At 39.2% G+C, this 21062-nt stretch overlaps 1 protein-coding gene across 16 annotated transcripts in view; it reads left to right on the top strand.

Moving 5' to 3' along the window:
* GRIP1 (glutamate receptor interacting protein 1) overlaps positions 1-21062 on the top strand; it is a 473755-nt gene that overhangs the window by 414558 nt on the left and 38135 nt on the right. For 7 of the 16 annotated variants that reach the window (XM_075209477.1, XM_075209465.1, XM_075209468.1 and 4 more), the window contains exons 8-11: positions 10449-10596; positions 14286-14455; positions 15839-15994; positions 17414-17569. In XM_075209477.1, the coding sequence (XP_075065578.1) occupies positions 10449-10596; positions 14286-14455; positions 15839-15994; positions 17414-17569 (630 nt within the window). The remainder of the gene's footprint in view (positions 1-10448; positions 10597-14285; positions 14456-15838; positions 15995-17413; positions 17570-21062) is intronic. The other 9 variants (XM_075209466.1, XM_075209469.1, XM_075209479.1 and 6 more) reach the window with 3 other exon arrangements.

Genomic DNA, 21062 nt, shown 5'->3' with positions numbered 1-21062 from the left:
TATCCATAATTCCAGAGCATTGCCTCCATCGAAGTCCAATCAGCTTTGCTCTTTTCACCTCCAGTACCAGTAAAACCAGCAGATATTTCTGAAGGTTAAAGGGCTGGAACTTTTTTTATGCTGGCCTCTTTTATATCTGTCTGGGGACAGCTGGGACTATTCCTACCAGCAAGATTCAGACAAGGCCATCCAGCCTAATCTAGAGCCCTCTACTACTGCCATTCTCTGCTTGTCACCTCAGCAGATTGGTAGGTAAACTCTAATAGTTTGGCAAAGAATGGGCAGGAAAATAAGGTTTCTACAGTTTGACAGTTTACTGTCTCCAACAGCTTCATAAATCCACCGTTTGGCTGAGGGTGCACACTGTTGCCCACTATTGCTATAAAACTAAGTCAGTGTGGCTGCAGTGGTGTACTGTAGTTTACATTTGGATTCAAAATACATTTCCATAGAGTTCAACCCATCATCCTTAAAAAAACCAAAAACCTTTTAGTAGTTCCAAAGAAAGGGGAAAAAAATGGCTTACAAAATGTTTAATTCTTTCTTGAATCTAGCTGTAGATCTGTGTCTACTAATACTTTGTGGCAGTGTAAACTACAGCTTTACTTCTTTTATGCTTAAGAACCCTTTTCATAGGTGAATATGGGGTACTGACTGACCTCTTTCATACACCTTCTTAATTTAGGAAATACACATATCAGTGGCTATTTACTACTTATCAAGATGCAGGAGATACTCTGCATTTTTGTCACAATGTTTTTGTTTTGGGAAAAATCAGCAGGTAGATTAATTCCACCATCAATGCAGCTTTCAGGAGGGGAAAAAGTTCCTCTGTTCCTGCATTGACGGATGTTGTGATGTGTGAACTCTAAGGGGAGTCAGGAAGAAAGGAGAGAGGACTGACTGCAACATGACCATAATCTCTCTGGGGCTGAGCCCAGCTGGGGGTGGGGCCACAAAGCTGTGCCAATTCTACAGATATAATGGAGTAGAGCTCCTCCTGCACATGAAAAAATATTCTGCTAGCAATGTAAAATGGTGTGTGCTTGTTTGAAAACATTGATCTTGCACACAGACACACTTATTTCTGAAATCGCACAACAGGTTATCTGAAAGACATCCTTTTTTACAGTAGTGTTAAAACTATTAGTAAATAAAGGAATCATTACATGTGTTGATGTACCCCCTCTTGTGAAATGTAAGGAAATTGAAAGTCATCAGGGAGTTGAGTAACCATAACAAGGCACAATATTATATTTACCATTCTCTTACCCGATACAGATATATAATCTTTTATCTGAAAGCAAGTAATGTATTGCTGCTATTTCATATTGTCAGATACAGGCATGATCATCTAGTGCTGCCTCCAGTAGCCCTTGTGAGAAGCGCATGATGTGTAATGAACTGCCCAGAACCAAGTTGTACCACAGTACCTGTATTTATCAAGTGCTCAGGGCCAGGAACTAGCACAGTACATGTATCGATCAACTGCTCAGAGCCAGGAACTAGCACAGTACATGTATCGATCAACTGCTCAGAGCCAGGAACTAGCACAGTACATGTATCGATCAACTGCTCAGAGCCAGGAACTAGCACAGTACATGTATCGATCAACTGCTCAGAGCCAGGAACTAGCACAGTACATGTATCGATCAACTGCTCAGAGCCAGGAACTAGCACAGTACATGTATCGATCAACTGCTCAGAGCCAGGAACTAGCACAGTAGATGTATCGATCAACTTCCCAGAGCCAGGAACTAGCACAGTAGATGTATCGATCAACTGCCCAGAGCCAGGAACTAGCACAGTACATGTATCGATCAACTGCCCAGAGCCAGGAACTAGCACAGTACATGTATCGATCAACTGCCCATAGCCAGGAACTAGCTTATAATTATAAGCTGCCCAGAGCCAGGAAGTAGCGCTGTATCTGTATTCATAAACTGCCCGGAGCTAGTGCTGTCTGTAATCCTAAACTTGCAAAACTGGATAAAATAGTGCAAAAATAACTTTTGTTTAACTTTCAATTTTTATTTATTTTTTGTTTTTTTATGGCCCAGCTCCATTTGTCCCATAAATCTACTACTTAATTACGGAAATCTGCTGTATGGTAGATAGATTTTCCATTTATTATGTATGAAGTTGGCAAGTACATTTTATTAACACTGATTTCTTATGTCTTATATAGCCCTATCAAGCCATTCATGATCGTTTCACTTTACTTACTTAACATAGACTTATACTATATAAAATATATCTTTTAGATTAGATATATATTTAATGAAATAGTCCATAGCAATCACTACACATTTGAGACAAGCGCTCCTGTGTTAAAAATGAAGAGAACTGAAAAGTGTTTTATTGTTGACATTTAACAGCAAAGCTTACTAAGCAGTAACTGATTTTATAACTGCACAATGTCGTTTCAAACACTATTACATCCACTCACTCCACAACTGATTGCGTTCTAGAACACTCGGAGCCCAGGAGCAAAATGTTGGAAGCATCACTAGGAAACAGTTTACACTTCAGTGATTGACAGCTTTGCTTTTGAAAGATACTGTAGGTGAGATATTTAAGTTTGTTAATCCATCCAGGGCAAATGTTTTTTGTTTTTTAATTGCCTAGTTTCTTTTTGTAAAATACTTTTCAGTTTTGTTTTTTTTTTAAACATGAGCATTTACTTAAGCTGCACACTTTTATTTCTCATCATGTTTTCATTTAGAAATGAGTGGTAGTCACCTTAGTATTTATTTTCAGTGTTACCTAAAATGCTATGACAGTCTGGCTAACGAATGCGACTTTCCATAACATATATGGAATACTTGTTTGTCATTAGCACACAGTGTTGTTTGAACTAAGGATCTAGGAATGGCAATGCTACGATTAGCACAAAGAGGCAACACGCTTTATCTTGTATCAACGTACAAATAGTGCAGCATTATGGGTAAAGCTTTGTTATGTATCTTTTGATACAACTGAGTTTTGATTTCAAAATAGATAATATTTCTTAGTATTGTCCTTTAAAAAAAACAGCTATTCTAGGAAAACCAGTAATAGCCCAACATAATTACTTATTAAACACATACTGTAGTAAAAATTATTGCATATGATTTCATTATATCTATTGAATCGGCCGTTCATGAGCAGAATGAATGCTGGTAGTAGGTCCTCTAGATTCATCATCATCATCATCATCATCATCATTTATTTATATAGCGCCACTAATTCCGCAGCGCTGTACAGAGAACTCATTCACATCAGTCCCTGCCCCATTGGAGCTTACAGTCTAAATTCCCTACTATAGACACGCACTCACACACAGACAGACAGACAGAGAGAGACTAGGGTCAATTTTTTTTTTTTTTTATTGCAGCCAATTAACCTACCAGTATGTTTTTGGAGTGTGGGAGGAAACCGGAGCACCCGGAGGGAACCCACGCAAACACAGGGAGAACATACAAACTCCACACAGATAGGGCCATGGTCGGGAATTGAACTCATGACCCCAGTGCTGTGAGACAGACATGCTAACCACTACGCCACTGTGCTGCCCACAGATTCCCTATTGCAATATCAATAATGAAAACCGTGATGGGTTTTAATTGGGTCATAATCCATTAATGATGAGATAATTAGTAACAATAGCTATGATACCTTAAGGGTGCCACAGATTTGTTGTGCAAAATGCCAGCCAAACTCTGTGACTGGTGCCAAAACTTTTCAGTGCAGTAATTAAAGCATATTTTCTTCTTGACAAGATAATGTGGGCAGTAAACATAGTGTGTTTATAATACAATTTTTAAGAGCCATTATATTATCTTTATACTCTATACACATTCAATGATATACATAGTTGTTTACTTGCTTGCAGTGGAAATCCACCTGCAATATTATACTTTTTAGTTCCCAGGGAACTAGTGTGTAATGGAATTGTGTTCTTATAAACATACTGAAAGGAAGTATTTGGATACTGTATTGGCAGTAAAGTAAACACAAGAATGCCTGTAAGCCATGTTCATAGATGATTTATTAGCAGCACTCCATATAGCTATTGTTCTACTATATTATGTCTTAGAGCAACAAAGAAAAATTAAAATGGCCATTTTGTATTGCTCATAATCTCTAAAGGGAGAAAACATAAGATCAGGGATTTGGGCTGCCATTCTCTCAACTGACAGGACAATCCAGATAGTATGAGAGAGAGGAGGAGGAACTAGGCTCCTGTTCATCTGTCTGTATTTTGTGTCGTCTTCTCTTCATTTGTCTGCCTGATCTGCTCTTCCTCTCACCTGTATGTTTTTCCTCCCTCTAACTGTATACGCTGGTGACAAACTGCATCTTTTGGGAGACAGAGCGGACAAAAATCCTGGGCATAAGCAATATAAGGATTTTCTAATGCCTTATCTAAGGGTTTATATAGTTATGTGACATGGGTAAGGGTGGTCTAGATCAGTGTTGTTCCAAGTATTTCTATGGAGCGAACCAGATAACTAGATTGTTGAGAACAATATTTGATTAAAATTTGATATCAAATAGTAGTGTTTTAAGGTGGGTAACCTTGATTTAGATTATGTAATTGACTGCAAATGTTAATTGTAGAGGGTGGCCAGTCAGCTGAATGTCCCATGATGAATTGCTACAGCCTCTTTTCACCTCCAGTACCAGTAAAACCAGCAGGTATTTCTGTAGCATATTGCCATTCTCTCACCTTAGAAGGGCTCCTTCTTTTTGCAAGTCAAGTTCATCAATCATGAACTGTCCTATTGGGGCTGATGCAGAGAGAGGAAATACTATATCAGTTTGCGTAGTGTATCTTGCGTGAAATCACTCTGCGCATGGCCCAAAAAGTGGCCGCACACATATGCACCTATGCAGATTTACGTGATATCGGCACTTACTGCAGGAGAGTTGAAACAGGGAGGTAAAGGTACATTGGCAGAGTATAGTAAGACTCTTTTAAAATGCTCCGCTGCATATGTACTGTATATATTTTGTGTGTGTTTTAAGTAAATTTTTATCACATATGCAAAACAGGGAGGAGTTTTTCCTGTATCAGAGAGTTGTTTTTTTAACGTTTTATTGATGACTACTAGCTAATAATTATTTTGAAAACAAATAAAAAGGTTATAAAGAAGTGCGGAACTGTAGTTACATTGGTTTTACTGTTGAACATTGTGCAACAGTTACATTTACTGGCCACAAATGTTACCTGCGCTCTTTGGTGCAGCGCATCCCAAACAGCATTGTCTTCGTGGACCGTGGTTCACTGTATTTGTGGATCTTGGTGCACTACGCACTCACTTATTTTGTGTGTACTAGACTTTATTATAATGTAACTTTAAAGCAGCACTCCCATTAATAATTTAGGTGTGGTTTGTTTTTGTTCTTTTTTAACATTGGCTATAAGAAGAATGTTGATATTTACTCTTTCTTTGATTTGTTGCTTCAGACTGCTATTAATGAAAAGCAAAAAATGGCGCTGGGGAGAAGTGATAGGTCAACCAGAAATAAACCATGAGATTGAATGGTATAATAAAACAATTTAATGTAACACAATCAATACATCCCACAAACAAAAATAAAAAAAACTTTTTATATATATATATATATATATATATATATATATATATATATATATATATATATATAAAAACTGGTATAGAGACACATGTGAATAGGCTCCTGGGAGGCTTGTAACAGGAATATGTATTATGAATAAATTCATACCATACTCGAAGGAATGTATGGTCATAGAAGATTGTCTATATAGGGCTCAAGTTTCATAGTGCCCAATCCAAAATCATGTATCCAATTGATAAAATAAATGTCCAGATTAATCCAAGGACTGGACAAACAGAGAGGAATGATTGAGATAAACCTCTATCCGGACAGCGCTATATTGCAGAGAAAAACAATCCCCTTGGGGAATGAATCTAACCCACATCTACTTGTAGATGAAACTTCTGTGGGGATCCAGATGACAAGCGCGGTATATGAAGTTTTTACGGACTAAACCGTTTAGAATAAGAAATGAGTTTTACTCCCTAATCTTGCCGCGCCGTGTGTCGAGTGGGTCTCGGTTGAAGTCCTGTAGGTGCACCTACTAAATCGGCTGTCCAGAAACAGCTGTGATGTTGCAAAGTTCCTCTTTGATTTTGGTTCCTCACGCCTCCGTAATTGTAAAGGAGCCTGAATACTCAAGGTATCTGGTAACTGACGCGTTTCGTCTCTGGAATGGGACTTTTTCAAAGCTGCCTCTATGATGCCTTAGATTGTCTTAAATAGACATTATGGCAATCAAGGTAATTAGAACCAGCTATCATATAATTTCATAGTCAATAAGGAGAATCTCCCAACGGCAAATAATATCTGATAAACCCAAAATAAAATCCAAATTGGAATATAAGGACAAAAGCACAAATTAAATAGGTACTTCCAGAAATATATGTAAATGCATATATACAAACACACATGAATGCATATACAGGAGTTATTTTTAGACATATAATTATATGTAAGTGTAATAAGAAAGAAAGGGGGAGGATAAAGAGAGAAATATTAGGGGGGAGGAACAGTCTAGCCCCACAAGGGGGCCAACAGATACGATATAAGAGAGCATAAATGAGAGGACCAAGTGGATCATTCTAGGCTGTGGTGATCTAAAGCTTCATTCAATCCCCTAGGGGTTAGAGTCCCTAGTTTGAAGATCCAGGCTGATTCGCTAAGACACAGCTTAGAGAATCTGTCACCTTTTTTTGCCGTGTTCTCCACATGTTCAATCCCTATCAAAGACATACCAGATGGATCACTGTGGTGGACCTCAAAAAAATGCCTAGAAACACTATGTACCATAAGTTTGTTTAATATGTTACGTCTATGTTCCCTGAAACGTTCTTTCAAGGTTCTCGTGGTCCTCCCCACATATTGCAGTTCACACTTGCATTTCAAAACGTATACCACATATGATGTCTCGCAGTTGATAAAGCTCTTAATGGGGAAATTTGAACCTGTAGAGCTTGAGGTGACACATTTAGACTTATTCACAATAAATTTACAAGTTAGGCAAGTAGTTTTGTTACAGCGAAAACAACCCATAGGCTTCTTGGGTAACCAGCAGTCGCTCATAGCACAGGCTTCCTTTCTTAGGAGGCTTGGAGCTAGAATTCTCTTGAGATCTAAATTCTTTTTAAAAACTACAGTTGGCTTATCTTCCAAGCAATGACTTAAGAGACTTGCTTTAGAATGCCAAAATTGGAACATAGAATATTCTTAATTTGCCGTGACTTGGTATTAAATGTAGACACATAACAAAGTGTATCCTTCTTTAAGCTCTTTCTAGTGGTACTTTTACTCATATCCAAAAGTGAAGTTCTGTCAAGGGTAGAAGCAAAATTATCTGCCCCCTTCAGAATCTCCTTCGGATAACCTCTATCCTTGAATTTCTCAAGCATCTCTTTAGTTTGTCTGGAGAAATCTGAGTCTACAGAGCAGTTTCTTCTAAGTCTGCCCACCTGACTTTTTGGAATATTTCTTTTCCAAGGATGGTAGTGACTACTCGAGTAGTGTAGAAAATTACAGGCGTCAACTGGTTTATTATAGTTGGAGCATACTATTTTATCCCCACAATGGGAAAGGGTAATATCCAGGAAGTTGACCTTAGGAGGTTAATGATTTATAATTTTGCACATTGTCATGGACTGCCATGGTAAACGCAGTCACATGGTTGATATAGTGAGCAGAGAAGCTTTGGAATGCCCCTCTGAGCTGTGGCTATTCTGTGTACTGTAAAATACTCCCATCTTTGCATTACAACTGTGAGTCTGTGTAACTGGCAGCTAAGAAAAAATTCATGCTTAAAATATACTAAACTTGCTACGTTGGATTGCTGCTTTAAATATTCAATTCAATAAACATTATTAGCCTTGGACAATAAAATAAAATAAGAAAATTGTTTTCAATATATAGAATAACAGAGCAGTTTTTCTGTATTCAAAACATGCACTGTGACATTTACAGATATTTCCATTCACAAAAGGCATGGGACATTTGGCAGCTTTGTTAAGTGAAAACCCTTGCTATTCACCATCCATTTTTCTTTTTCCTCCTCCTACAGCAACCCTGTCTGTTTCCTTTCTATAAACTATTATTTTTTTATGTTTAGACTTTTTTACATTTATATTTTGTTTACTTTGGTACTGTATGAGTGCACATCTGTGAACGGGCCTGCATCTAGAGACCCTCTTTTTTTCATTATTAAATGTCACTGAATTACAAACAGAAAGTAACATGTGCAATACATATTCACAAATATAGAGAACATATAAAGGAGATGAAGAATTTAACGGCAACCGATAGTCATTTAACAGCCTTTTGAACTAACTATTTTTAGACTTGAGGAGGGAGAAAATAAATGGGGTTGGGGTGACGGCATGGCAGACTGTAAGAAGATTAGTGAGAGGAAGAGGAAAGAATATGCCAGAAGGAGAGACTCTGAGAGTGAACAGCCTTTGGTGTTCTCAAAGGCTGAGAACACTAGCAATCAACAGCCGCGATACCACCTCCTATTGGTTGAATATTATAATGTCACCTGGTGGGTGAGTATAACAAAGCTGTCAAATTAACAAGTCAATGACAAAGCATAGTGAAACGCGCTGCATGCACCCGGATCCATAGTGTATTATAGAGGGATTTCTATGTTAGAATTTCAGGCTCCCTAAGTCCAGAGCTAGTATGGAGCATCCAGGAGGCAGCTAGCAATCCACTCCCTGTAATTGGCATGCTTGATAGGCAGCAACAGTACAGGCTGATTTTTTCACAGCTACATATATAGGGAGTAGACTGCCTTACAGGAGCATACTTTAGTTATCAAGGGCTCATCACTATACAGGCATTTGATTGCTTGATAGGAGCCCATCCCAGCTCCTCTAACAACATAGATTACCTACCCTCACTTATACTGGTATTTAGGACCCACAAAGTGAGTGATTTTTATTATCACCTTTTTTTCACTTAAATTCACTAACATTTATATTTGGCTATTTTTATCCTATCTTGTTTTTAATGAAGCCAAGAAAAGTTATATTTTAATATTTACAACGTCCACTCAACAACTATATATAATTGTTCTCGGGAGAACATGTGCACCTAGTCTAAAACTTTCTAGTCCTTCTTCTTTATACATATTGAGTTTAGTTGTTCTTTGCTTGCACCCCTCACGTCTTGAATTAGAGGAATCTTGTAAAAAGTAAGAATTTGGGAAAACTCCCAGCAATCAGCGCGACAGAATTTTTTCTTTCTTTATGAAGTTTTTCATTATACCAGTAATGTATTCCATAAGATGTGTGCCAAATTCTGCTGCTAATAGATTGGATTGAGGAGATTATGGACTGTTTCCATTATGCTATATGTCTTATTAGTGTATTTTGGTGGTGGTACTTCAAGAAGGAAGAGGAAGAACTTTTAATCAATGAGGATTTACTTGGAAGTTTGCAAATATTACATTTTTAATGTTGAGCCAGAGCGTTTTGGGCAGTCCCAACAAATATAAAGAAATTAAATCTCCAAGGGGCAGGCACTCCAACATCTGTTGGTGTATCTTCTTGGGTTGTCTTAGTAGAAACTATCTATATACTAACTTATATACATTTTCACTGATCCTTACGCAGATGAACTGGAGGTAGCATGCTATCTAACCTCAGCCCAGTCCTCATTGTTGAGTGTATTGCCATGTTCTGCCTCCAGAGCTTGTTTATGAGAGTCACAGGGAATTAAGCTTGGGGTCACAAGTTCACAGTATATAGAGGAATGCCAACTCTGTTGTGAATGCCTGTCTGATAGAGAGCTATTCAACATTAGTTAGGTGTGATTGAGGGGTGTTCTAATTTTACTATGAAAAAGAATAAGTTGAAGGTACTAAATAACATTTTTATTGGGAATATTACATTTTATATTGGATGTCTGCAAAGAGAGGGAAATAATTGAGCCAGGTTCATATATCGAATACCACCTGCCAGCCAGGGACCAAACAACGATGGAGGGACACCTGGAGGAAACTGTGGATTGTTATACAGTGGGATAATTGGAGAGGGTTGGGAAGTTACTGCATGTAAGCAGTGATATTGCTCCAATTTGCCAAGGAAGTAGAGACTATGAGATGTTGTGAAGCGGCCTTGGGGCACCTTGACTGTGGAAGCAAATAAGGAAGGAAGAAGACTGCATTCCCAGAACTTCAACCTCTATTACTGTCCACACTCTGCCTACAACTTTCTGGGAGCATATTCTATGGACAGATGAGTTGAAAGTGGAGCTTTTCAGGCTATTTTAGAGGAGCTTAATAAAAATGTTCTGAGAATTTAATGCAGAAACAATCCACTTAATTATTTTATTCCTCCTGTATTTAAAATAAAAAAAAGTAAAGTTTGCTTTTTTCTTTCCCTCTAATACAGATTCGGTGTCTACAGCCTCCGGTCCACTTCTAGTTGAAGTTGCCAAAACTCCAGGCTCTAACCTTGGAGTAGCACTAACTACCTCGATGTACTGCAACAAGCAAGTCATTGTTATTGACAAGATTAAATCTGCGAGTATTGCTGATAGGTAAGAGCATGATTTTATTATGATTGTTTTTCTACTGTTTAGTACACATTTCCTTGAATTTTCTTACGAATTCATTTTAGAATGGATTAATGCTTGAAAACATTTAATATTTCTGCTTTTAAATAGAGTGCTTGAACACATTTGAAAAGGATGGTGGCATTACTTATGGCACTTCTAAAATATATTTACAAATTATTCTTTATTGCTTCTTGTAGCTATGGTTAGAATTTGTAGTCACTACGACAGTGCCATAACTAGAAATTTTGGTGCCCTGGGCGGGACAGGGCACCGGCGACCCCCCCATCTAAGTGGGAGTGGCATTTGACAAGTGGGTGTGGCTAGCACTTTAGTGAAAGAATTGTTATATGCACACAAACACAGTGGTATATTTAAAAAATATATAGCGATAGGTATTGTAATATTTTATGCAGTTAATATGTGTAGGTTTAAGTGAGTTTAATATATTGTGATATGTTTCACTGGGGGGGAGGGGGAAGAGAGAGAGAGATCGCATATGTATAAATAAAATATAGTGAACAAGCTTTAATTGAATATCACTTATGGTATTATATGTAAAACCATTTGGAAACCCCCCTTTAAAAATCAGGTGTTAGCCCCTGATTGGTCCTTCCTCACACAATGCAGAAAGTGATATATAGTCCATAATGGTAAGATATATACAGGGCTGGAACCTATATTAAGTAAACATCATGATCTATATGACAGGTGATTTATAGCCAACCACTGAGCACGTATAGACTGTGATATATGGCCCATCCTTACACAGTACAGTGCATACACTGGGATACATGGAAACGTCTGATGCAGTACAGAATATAAGGTACAGCACTATGTAGTATAGACAGTGCAGGAACCTATATAAAGTAAACATCATGATCTGTATCCTATGGTACATACATTACAGATCACATATAGTAGGTTTCTTACTAGTGGACAGGAACCTGCAGTTCACCATAGTTCTGTGTAATTGGGCGGCCGCTCAGTGTCCGTGGAGCTGGGCAGAAGGACACAGGTGAGTATCGGTGATCAGAGATCTCTCGGCTGCTCTGCGCATGCTCGGTGAGTGCATTATATTCCACGCCCTGAAGTGACAGGTGTGACGGCTCGTGTGTGTGGACAGGTGGCTCCCTCCCCCTCTACTCCCGTCCGCAGTCTTGTGAGAGATTCACTTACAAGACTTTGAAGCTTCAACCCTTAAGTCCCGCAGTGGAACGCATGTCAGCATTTGCGTTCCAAATGCCGAACTTTCTGTCAGTGGAACGCACATGCATTCCACTGCGGGACTTAAGGGTTGAAGCTTCAAAGTCTAGTAAGTGAATGTGTGTCTCTCTCTCTCTCTCTTGGAGGCAGGTATGGAGGCAGGTAGCGGGCGGCTGCTGCGCCCCCTTGGCCTTGCGCCCTGGGCGACGGCACCGCCCACACCACCCTCGTTACGGCACTGCACTACGACACATCTGAATTGAACATTTAATATTGTCTTAAAAAACCCAGTCTTGACCCCACCTCATTCTCTAACTACTGCACCATTTCCCTTGTCCCCTTTACTGCTAAAATACTTAAACCGCTTGTTTACAACCATCTCACTTGCTATCTCTCTGACGACCACCTCCTTAATCCTCTCCAATCTGAATTCATCCCCTCCATTCCACGGATACTGCCTTGACCAAAGTCACCAACAATCTACTATCGGCCAAATCCAGGGGCCACTTCTCCTTGTTTATTCCTTGGACCTCTATTTGGCCTTTGAAACAGTCCATCACCCTCCCCTTATTGCGCAACCTTAACACCATTGGCTTCTCTGACATTGTCCTTTTGTGATTCATCCCCTACCTCGCCAACAGCTACTTTTCTGTTTATACCCCCGATGCCTCCAACACCCCCCCCCCCCATAGGTGCCCCACAGGATTCTGTCCTTGGCCCTCTGCTCTTTTCTCTGTAGGCCTCCTTCTTGGGTGAACTCATCAGTTCCCTCAACCTCCAGTAACACCTCTATGCCGACGACACTCATCTCTACCTTTCCTCTCCTGATCCTGACTCCTTCCCTCCTCTCTCGGGTGTCCAGTTGTCTCTCTGCCATCTCCTCCTGCATGTCCAAAACTGAACTCATTCTCTTCCCTCCATTAAGAGTCTCCTCCCCTCCCGACCTCTCTCACTATTGACAACACTGCAATCTTCTCTATTCCCCAACTTCACTGCCTGTGTGTCATTCTTATCTCCTTCCTCTCTTTTGCACCCACATTCAGTTTCTTACTCAATCCTGTCATTACAGCTCTGCAGCATTGGTCATATCAAACTCCTCCTTTCCCAGGATGCCACCAAAATGTTATTTACTCACTGATCATTTCTCATCTCGACTAAAGCAACATTATCCTTACTGGCCTCCTGCTCCCACCTCGCTCCTCCTCTATCTATAAATAATGCTGCAGCTAGACTGATCTTCCTCTCTCGCCAATTCACATCTGCCTCTCCTCTCTGCCAAGCCTTATATTATCTCCACTTTCCCTTCAGAATCCTCTATAAACTCCTCAATCTCATGTACAACGCCCTCTCTAACACCACTGTTCCCTACATCTCCAACCTCATTTCCATGCATACTCCCTCTCGCCCTCTCCAGCCAGCCAGTGACTGCTCCCTTTCCTCCCATCTGATAACCACATTTCACTCCCATGAGGGTCATTCCATGTCAGTTCAACCAGGGTTGTCCACCACCCATCTCCGATTTCTACAAAAAAATTTTTAGTTAAGAGACGATGTCAAAACAACTGTTTCTGCCAAATATCTCGACTGTCTGACAATTAGTTGATTAAATATTGAGTTTTCAATTTATTAAATAATTTACTAATCGCAGCTTCTTTGTCCAGTTTATTTGAAGTATTTCGGGTTTTTATTAAGGAATCAACACAAAATTTGGACCCCTAAGGTAACTCTTCCTCCTGAATCCAAAAATCCAAACCAAATTACTATCTAGCGTTTTTAATTATATTCGAAAAACGTGCTTTTTTGCTGTAACGCAAAACACGAGGCAGATAGTCATTTAATCAACTAATTGTCACAGTCGAGATATTTGGCAGAAATAGTTGTTTTGACATCCTCTCTTAACTAAAAAAATTTCGAAAAAATCTGAGATGGGTGGTGGACATTTCATGTTTTTTTGGGTGACCTGATGTGGAATGACCCATATCCAAGATTTCTGCTGTGTTGTCCCCCCACCATTGGAGCGATCTCCCTTGTTCTTTCAGACTATCCCCAAGCCAGTGTAAGTTCAAACGGTCATTGAAAACCCAACTGTTAATAAAAGACTACCAGTCCTTCACTTTACCAATTCACCATGTAGTATACCTTACCCACTGGCCCTCAGATCCCGTTACACTTGCTCAACCCATGTGTCAACCATTTGTCTGCCTCTTTCCCTTTAGATTGTTTTGTTCCTCCTGTTCCCATTACCTATAACTTTTGCTTGCTAGCTGCACTGCCCACCTCCTCCTTCGGCTCTCTGCTCCTTGACTCCACTTCTCCATTGTCTTTACACCTGTTGAGAATTGTAGTGTTATTTCTTTACTGTATTGTACTGTTACACCATGTACTGTCATTGTTGTGGCACCCTATAAATAAAGGTTAATAATAATAATCAAGCCTAACCAGTGCACTGTGATGGTGTTTTTATTCAGGTGTGGTGCGCTTCATATTGGGGACCACATCCTATCTGTAGATGGGACAAGTATGGAGTATTGCACATTAGCGGAAGCCACACAGCTTTTAGCAAGCACCTCTGAACACGTGAAACTAGAAATTCTTCCATACCATCAAACCCGGTTGGCACTAAAGGGGCCAGATCACGGTAAGATAATCCATAATGTGGTGCACTATGAATATGTCAATATGAAGACATACCCAGTGATTTAAGAGACCATTGCAACTGGAATGGAGCTATGCCAACATCACTAATACACTGTGCTCTTGAGTGCAGTTGTAGATCAAGCTGGCATTACTACCAATCCTTGCATTGAGTGAACAAAGGCCACTGGTAGGCAAACTACTGTCACAGACAATAGCTGGTCTCTCCTTTGGCATATCACTTGCACAACTGTCCCATATATCAGAAGACTCTGTATCTACAGTATACATTCTGGGCAAGTGGTTAGATATAGGCCAATGACAAGACTTTTTTGCTTCTGACCATCACACATATGTTTGCAAACAGTCTTCGAGCGAGTAATATGAGACAGACTTATGTTGGGTTGGGGAGTTTGCATTTGAAATCTACTATATATGTGGACATTTCGAGAATGCCGTAGATTTGTCATCTTCCTAACATCTTTATCGCTTTGTTTTGTTTATTTGCTAATTTCATCTGCAAGCTGTGAATGTGCTTTATTTCTTCTTTTGACCTGCTGGGATTCCTAACCTTTAAACTAAGCAGCAAAATGCTTCTCGAAGATTTGAATACAGTGTTCATATGAAACCACATTATGCTATTATGCAAGACACATTCTTTTGTAGCTTATCATTCAGTTTCACTTTTCTTTCAAAAGATTTTACAGCTTAGATTCACCCATAGTATAATACTTGGAAGTTATAACAAAAGGCAAATCACTTTTAAATATTGTTGAAATCTGAGGATCCACTTATTCTTACCATATTTACATAATCGTTTCAAGGGTAAGGAAAGTACCACGAAGTTACTAGCAGGACGTCATAAAAAGATGTTAAAATCATATTTAAAAAATCTAGTATAGTAAAAAAAAGAAAAAAAGAAATATGTGATACATGAATCTTTATTTTGCATTATAAACTCTACTTGTACAGTTGTGTTTCAATATAGATTTTGCAACAATAAATTAGTGTTGCGTACAGTATATTTATATATGTTAACCCCTATACAGCTGTTAGTCCTGCTTCTTATTCTATGTTCTATGGCTGTGTAGAGTTATTACTAAGGTGACTATCAGCATATTTTAGTTATGGGCAAATTCTGGGACATTTTCAATGAACTATGAATGCTTATAGAAGAAGTAATTGTAATTTAACACAAATATAGTGTATGTAATTCCTCCTGTGCAATCCCCTATTTCATAGTTGAGTTTTGGCAGCTAGGTCATGATGCTTCTGATTTCCTTGCTTACTGCTCTCACCTCACTTTTGTTCATTAAAATTCAGTTACCTTTCCCTCTTTTCTGGTTCTTTTTTTTCCTGATTTCCTGTCATCCCTTCATACGGGCAGTAAAGGTTCAAAGGAGCAGCGAAAGGCAACCTTCATGGGACAACCCTGCCAACAGCCACCGCCGCCTCACCTACCAACATTATAACACCTACCACCCTGACCATTGCAGGACGCCAGCCATGAAATGCCAGAAACCACCTCCTCAAAAACTCCTTCGTAATGTGCCACCCTTACTTTCTGCCGCTTCCTTTATTCCTCCTCTCTCTTACTCATGCTTTCCCATCTCAGGCATTAAAGCATTGCTTTTATTTCTCACCTTCCTTGCTAACAGTATGAGTGAAGAATCTTTTTGCTGGTTAGAGTACAGCGTGTTGGTTACAGACAAATGTTGGAAATGTGAGACATGTAATGCATTGTATTGTCCATAAATGAATAAGCCTTCCACAAGAAACCCTATGTAGTAGGCTAAGTAAAACTGTTCCACAGCTTCCCCACTGTTACACTGCCTAATAAGTATGAGACGTTGAAATGTCTCTACACTGTAGGTATTTTCTCCTTGTCTGTATTTAGACTATCAGTATTTTGACTGTCAGCAGTTTTGTGTCCGTATTATTTCTGTCAGTATTATTGCGGTTTGAAATTAGTATCCAACCCCTGTAAAGCACTAGGCTGCCCCTTAGAAATCTCCCTTCCCACCAAACACTGCAACACGCATCAGAGCAGGTGCGTGGCTCCTGTTCACCAGCTGCTCTACATAACTCCCAACGTTCCTACCTGTAGGAAAAACATGTCCATGGTGGGACAGCAAGACTATGCCTTAGGGGGGCATTAAATTCCCCCCGAAGTACCACTGCGTTAAACGTATTACGGTAATATTAACCCAGCTTTCTGCTCGCAGCTCAGGGAGCTACGAGCCAAAAGCCGGCATTGAAACTACCGTAATAACGGTATTTAAGCGCACTATTACCGTAATAATGATAATAGTGCGCAGGCCGTGTCACTTTTTACAGTAACGCTACCAATTGAATTCCCCCCTTTAAAATGAGGACTTTTCTGACAAAATTGGGATAGTAGGGAGTTAAGAATTTTTATAGTGAAGCTTTTTTGAAGTATTTACTACTCATGGTTACTGAGCAATAACACTTTGTGATAAAGTTCTTACAATAAAAAAAACGCATTGGGAAATACTACTACATGCTAACTCAAAGCGCTATTTCCAGTTAGGTTGTTCTTGCAAGACAATCCTTAGTTTCAAGATATTGTAGGTTTAGCGCAAACAGTTTAACTTCAACTAAAACTTCACTTTGCATATTTTACATTTACACTTTCTATTTCCAACTGTATTCTGCTGTGTGAAGCCAAATGATTGCAGAAGAGATTTGTTTAATGAACCCCTTGGTAAATTTGTGTTGAGGGATTATGCCCAAACATCTAATCTTTTGCATGTCCTAAATAATTCTCACAGCCTGTTAAATTGGCCTTTGTTAAATGTAGCTTTTCTAAGCAGCATCTTACTGTATATTGTACAGAGCACGCTGCTTCTGGTAGAATGTCAGTGAAGTACTGCAGAGCAATTTTGGCACATTCAGGTGCAGTGTTATGGACATTGTGTACTATGTATGCTCTTTCTTGCAGCAGCATTGGTATCGTCATCTTTCTCTCCTACCTCCATGAGTGCGTATAGCCTGAGCTCGCTCAATATGGGGACCCTACCTCGCAGCCTTTATCCTACCAGCCCGCGAGGGACGCTGATGAGACGGAGAATGAAGAAAAAGGACTTTAAAAGCTCATGTAAGTTCTTTAGTAAGGCCTTTGCCCCGATAGTATATTGTGAGTTTTCTCTGTAGTAATTTTTATAGCAGTAAACATCAGATGTTTACTGCTTTAAAAATGTAATGATAAACCTCTTTCTTGCAGCAGTCCACCAGGAACTGGCAAATAAGTAAAATGAATATAAAGCCACAACTTTATTTGCTATAGCTGCAATTATGTATATAGAAGTATTATCTGGAGGGGTCTGTGCGTTAACAGCCAATCAGAAGCGGTTACATATTGCTGCAGCTGATCATCATCATCATTGCATATCTTTACAGCAGCCCTCCAGAACCCACAAGAGATATTATAAGATTATAAACAATGACCTCAACAGTAGACAAGTTAATGTAACCAGGGAAAAGAGGTGATTTGTGTGGTATATCAGTCAGTAAAGAGATGTCTAAAATAAAGGGTCAATAGTAATATGGAAATGTATGTTAAATACAAAATGGGTAAACTAGAATAAATAATGTTGATGGCACTTCGTATTTTTGTTGTCTGTGTAGAACAGTAAGGAACAACCTGATAAACTTTGGGTGCCGCATGCTGCGGGCCTGTAACCTTCAGAAGGGCTGCACATTACCCTTCTCCTCTGTAATAAGTGAAAATAATACATTTAATCAAAGGAAGAGACACCTCCTATGTATAATAACATACAAGCAGGCACTTTAAAACAAGTGTGACAATCTATAACAAACCAATCTAACAAAGCAGGAAAGAGCTGGGGGCCGCAGGTGAAGGTTCCGAGTGCCACATGTTGCCCATCACTGGTGTAGAACATCATACAGAACAATTATTATTGTTTTGGTTTTAATCTTTTGACAAATGTATCCAATATCATATAAACATTTTTAAGATATACATATATTTATATAGATATAAATATATATATAAAGATAGATATAAATATAGATATATATTTCTGAAGACTTGAGTATTCAAATATTTTTTCCCAAAAAAGATTGTAACTTCGTATTCTTGTTTAGTAAGAGATACAAAGTATTCCTTCTAATTTATAAGGCAGATTCAACCTTCATGACAGAGTGGTTGGAGCACCTCAAACCTACAGCCATCCGCACTACAATTACTTTTCTGCATAGCTCATCAGATCCTAGGCTGGTTTTCAAGTAATATGTCCTTGAAAGGCAGCAGATGTTAAAGCCTAAACTTTAATCTTTGTTCTTTTACTTTCAACTTATATTATGACAATACAATAACAAAATTAAAACTTACAGAAAAGACGTGTTGCATGAACTGAAAAGATATAAACCAAAGGAAAAATCGAACATATACATACTATAGGATATCTTCACCCAAAGCTAAACAAAAAGGGAAAGGAAACGTTTTGGGTTGAATTCAGTTTGTTAAATGGGAAATCCACATACTCTCTTTCCGCACTCTGTTTCATGCATTGTCTTGATCCTCATTAACAGTAACACGCCACACTTCTCTTTCTGCATCCTTCTCCTCCTGCTTGAACAAGCCAATATAGATGCCGCTCTACCTGAGCTTCGCATTCACCTGAAATAAAATGTGTTTGAACAGCCCCCAGTTAGTAGAATGGTAAACTCTGGTGTCCGAGCCTCATGGCGATTAAGAGAATTTTGAATTTCAGTGCTGTGTCCGGACACTCACCATTCTTCTAGTTTGGGGTGGGGGTGTTATAACTTTTTTATGGGGCTGGAGTACTTCTTTAACATTTTCCTACCATTGGCTTCTTCATATACATGCAGCCACTAGCATTCATACACACAGAACAGAACATCTATAGCGCTGAACATATATGTGACACAATATACATGGTTTTATGGTAAGCTTTGAGATTTTAATTTTGAATCAAAGAATATATGCTGACCGTATAATTATCAGAGGTACTTTTTTGTTTTATATCTATATATAGTATACAGATCACTATGCTATATAATATATCTGTGCTCTGCAACCTTTTCTTACCCTCGGCACACCTAAGCCCTTCCCAGAATTACATGGCACACCATTGCTCAATATGAAACGTTTTATAGGAAGTGACTGCGGACAGCCCTGTTCCGAAGAACTAGCACTTTAAGTCCAGGAACAGAGAGAGCCGCTGCTTGCCGACGTTCTTATGCTGTCTGTTTTACAGTTAATGTGGGAGAGGAAGGAAGAGACTGCTGGAGGGCAGAAATGGTGGAGATCAGTGGTTGAAAGAGAGATAGTGGTATGAAAATAAACTCACCAAAATGGGATAACCACAGCAAGTAGCAGAAAAAGGTTAAGTAGAGAGGAGGGCAGGACTTTTGGGTACAGTGTGAGGGGGGCGGGGTTTAGGAAAGGAACATACGTGGAAGAGAGGAGGGGCAGAAATTTAGGAGTGTCTCGGACCCTCAGGCAGTAGCTAAAGCTAGGGCGAGGGAGACCTGAGCTCGATACACGTGTAACCCCCAACCTGCGACCTGCAAATAAAAACCCTCAACTTGAAGAAAAAAAAACAGAAAAAAAAAAAACAAACCCAATTCCGGTTGTTATAAGCGGAATTGTCAAGTATGGCAGCGACAGATTTTCTCCTGTTTGAGATATTGCGCCGCAGCACACTTAGCAACATCTCGTGGCACACCGGTTGCAGAGCACTGTAATATATCATAAAAAGTTATGTGTGTGCACTACTTATAGCTACTCAAGTCGCATACAGCTATAAAACACAGTACATTATTTTTTTTTTTACTTAGTACATTGTTATTGAAGATTTTGTAAATAAGGCAGTAAGGAAAGAAAGGGTGGGAGGGGGGGGGCATATACTATGTCAATAATACTCCAGAGTTGAGCAATTAAATCAACCAACATACCTGTAGCAATAAGTTCTAGACTGAAATCTTACTATAGGTTCCCTTTAATCAAAGGGGAGGACACAGAATTGGAATACTTGAACCCATAGTCTCCATAATGTAACTGCTCTGAATTTTAGCAATGATTTTGGATAGAGGTGGGGGAGCTGAACACTTCCAGTATTGAACTATGACAGGTCCCTGGTTGCACTGGTTGAGTATATGCCCAGTGACCTATTGAGAATGTGTATTTTTGGAGCTGTGGAGGATAGAGGTGAAGAAGGGCCATATTGGGACATGCCTGTAACCTTGTGTTACTAAACCTGATGTATTAGATCAAACACAGCTTCCCAAAGAGAGTGGAGTTTTGGGCAGGACCAAAAGATCTGATCTCACCACATTCCCTGCAACAAAACTTAGATACCGTAGGGTAGATTGTGTGGAATTTAAGCGGTGTGAGGTACAGTCTATGGATTACCTTAACCAACATCTCTGAATGGTTAATACATCGAGACAGTTTGTAAACATTCCAGAATATTTTTTCTCAGTCCGCATAAGAGAGAGAAATTTGCAAATCTTCCTCCCATTAAGTATGGATCAGTAATTTGTGGGATTCAGCAGGAGTCAAGAGTCTTATACCATGAGGAGATACCACCAGAATGAGGTGG

This window comes from Mixophyes fleayi, chromosome 4, assembly GCF_038048845.1.
Source record: "Mixophyes fleayi isolate aMixFle1 chromosome 4, aMixFle1.hap1, whole genome shotgun sequence".
Classification (NCBI taxonomy): domain Eukaryota; kingdom Metazoa; phylum Chordata; class Amphibia; order Anura; family Limnodynastidae; genus Mixophyes; species Mixophyes fleayi.
The sequence above is the reverse complement of the archived record's forward strand: the minus strand, read 5'-3'. Positions and strand labels throughout refer to the sequence as shown.